Below are 2,269 nucleotides of genomic sequence, written 5' to 3'. Positions count from 1 at the left end.
CCAACCCGCACTCCTCCTCCTCTTTCGCGCGGGAGGAAACTTCCTCCTCCTCCCGGCCTCCTCCTCCCGCCGCCTCCCGCCGCCTCCTGCCGCGCCGGCCATGGAGGGCCCCGCCGCCGCGCCCCCGCCCGCCCGCCTCGCCCGCCCCCGCCCACCCGACCGTGGCCGACATGGTGGCGGCGACCCACGTCGGGGCCAAGCGGCGGCGGGCGGGCCTCGCACCTCCTCCTGCCGCCTCCCCGGCTCCCGCCCCGGCCACCAAGAAGAGCCGGCCGAAGGCGGCCTCTCATGAGCCACGAGGGGCGGCCTCCAAGGTCGCCGGCTCATCCCCGGCCGTGAACAAGCCGCAGAAGAAGCCCGCGGCCCCGCCCGCCGCCGTCGCCGAACCTCCTCCCGCCGCGCACGAGGTGTTCGAGGAAATGGCAACCCCATCCTCGTTCATGGACCTCCTCCAAAACGCGGAGGTGGACCTCGGAGCTCCGCCTCTAGACCCCTTTAGGGTTGGTGATGACTTGGAGGAAAAGGAGGAAGACGAGGAGGATGAAGGGGATGACGAGGAGGAGGTGGCCGAGATAGGGGAGGAGGCATTCACCGCCGCTTCCCGCCCACACGCGCGGTCGACAAACTACACCGAGGCGGAAGATATCCTCTTGGTTCGTGCTTGGGCAGATGTGGGAATGGATGCAACCACCGGCACCGATCAAACCGGTAAACGGTATTGGCAAAGGATCGAGGACACCTATTGTAGGATCAAGCCAAAGAATAGTGGGTTCATCTCTCGCACTTACTGGTCGTTTCAAGGCCGGTGGGAGTTGATCAAGCCCGCTTGTGCTCGTTGGAGTGCGGCCATGGACCAAGTGAGGGATGCACCACCTAGTGGAACCGTGGAGAGTGACTATGTGAGTACATATTTCTTCACTATTTTGATTATGTGTGTGCACTATGCTATTGGTGGGTTCTTATGTGATTTATGTGTGGTTGATAGGAGACAATTGCCGGCATGAGGTACAAGGAGATGGCCGCTTCCAAGGGCAAGCCATTCCCATTTAAGCATGCTTGGACAATTCTTCAAACCTTTGACAGGTGGAAGTTGAGGGATCAAGAGACCGCACCCAAGAAGTCGACAATGCTTAGGATGGATGATAGTGAAGATGAGGAGGAGAGGAACTTGGGTAAGCCCGAGGGAACCAAGAAGGGCAAGCTAAGGGTGAAGATGGAAGAAGAGGCGTCAAGCCTAAGGGAGAAGATGGACCACATGATGAAGGCAAGAGAGGAATTGACAACGGAGACATTGGAGACGAAGCTTCTTATCACCGAGAAGAAGAAAGAGGTCAAGCTTGCACAAGTTGAAGCAAAGCGTGAAGAAGCAAAGCGTGAAGAAGCAAAGCGCAAGGCCGAGTTGGAGGAGAGGATGATCAAGCTCAAAGAGGCAAAGGTATGGAAAGAACTCATGGTGGAAGAGAAAGAGCACATGATGATGTCCAAGAAGGACATGGATCAAGACCAATTGCAATGGTGGAAGGACTACAAGGACGACATCGCAGAGAGGAAGAGGATGTTCCGTGTTGCGTCCTCTACTTTTCGAGGTGACACTCCGATGAGTAGTTGTGGTGATGGCGGTGTGTACGACTCCACCGGTGCCCATGGAGATGCTTGATGGAGCCCGCATGTGGTCTAGGAGATGGCGCCGAGGTGCAACTTTTTGGTGATGGTGCCGATGAGAGGAGGAAGATGATGATTTTGTGATGTAAACTATTAAACCATGCATCAATGATTGTCATTTGGTAGTTTGTTTGGAAGTTGATTGTGTTCTTGTTGTTATAAATTGTGAGATGTCAAATGATAGATATAAAGGTTGGGGTCGAGGCAAAGACTAGAACCCTCAAATCCAATCCTTAAAGCAGTTTAAGGGTTGGGTTTGAGGGTTCTAATATTTGCCCCTGTTTTTTCACCATTAAAAGTGTCAAAAAGTGGCACTTCTCAACTCCCTTAAAACTGCTTTAAGGATTTGAGGGTTTGAAGGTTCTAATAGTAATGCTCTTACTAGGGAAGGGCTCGGTGCGGAAATGGAAAATATCTAGTGAAATCCAACATCACAAAGATTAGGGATATTGTTCCTTATTTCTGGTATCATCCGTCTACGATCACAATTGAAGAGAAGATTGGGTCTAGCCCTCCAAGGAAGCGCATATATAAATAAAATATTATACATCTACGAATGCAAATCATAGATCCACAGACCAGCCCTATCCCTCACTAATCACCCACC

At 53.2% G+C, this 2,269-nt stretch overlaps 1 protein-coding gene across 1 annotated transcript; it reads left to right on the top strand.

Annotated features, from left to right (window-relative positions):
- The first annotated feature begins 419 nt into the window (after positions 1–419).
- LOC147962638 (uncharacterized) lies at positions 420–1,657 on the top strand. Its single transcript, XM_087537446.1, has 2 exons — positions 420–899; positions 986–1,657. Exons 1-2 carry the CDS (start codon positions 420–422, stop codon positions 1,655–1,657), a joined length of 1,152 nt encoding a protein of 383 aa, XP_087393572.1.
- The last annotated feature ends 612 nt before the right edge of the window (positions 1,658–2,269 follow it).

This window comes from Triticum urartu, chromosome 7A (genome assembly GCF_056163025.1).
Source record: "Triticum urartu cultivar PI428250 chromosome 7A, HENAU_Tu73, whole genome shotgun sequence".
Lineage (NCBI taxonomy): Eukaryota > Viridiplantae > Streptophyta > Magnoliopsida > Poales > Poaceae > Triticum > Triticum urartu.
Note: the sequence above shows the minus strand (reverse complement) of the source record. Positions and strands in the feature narration are given on the sequence as shown.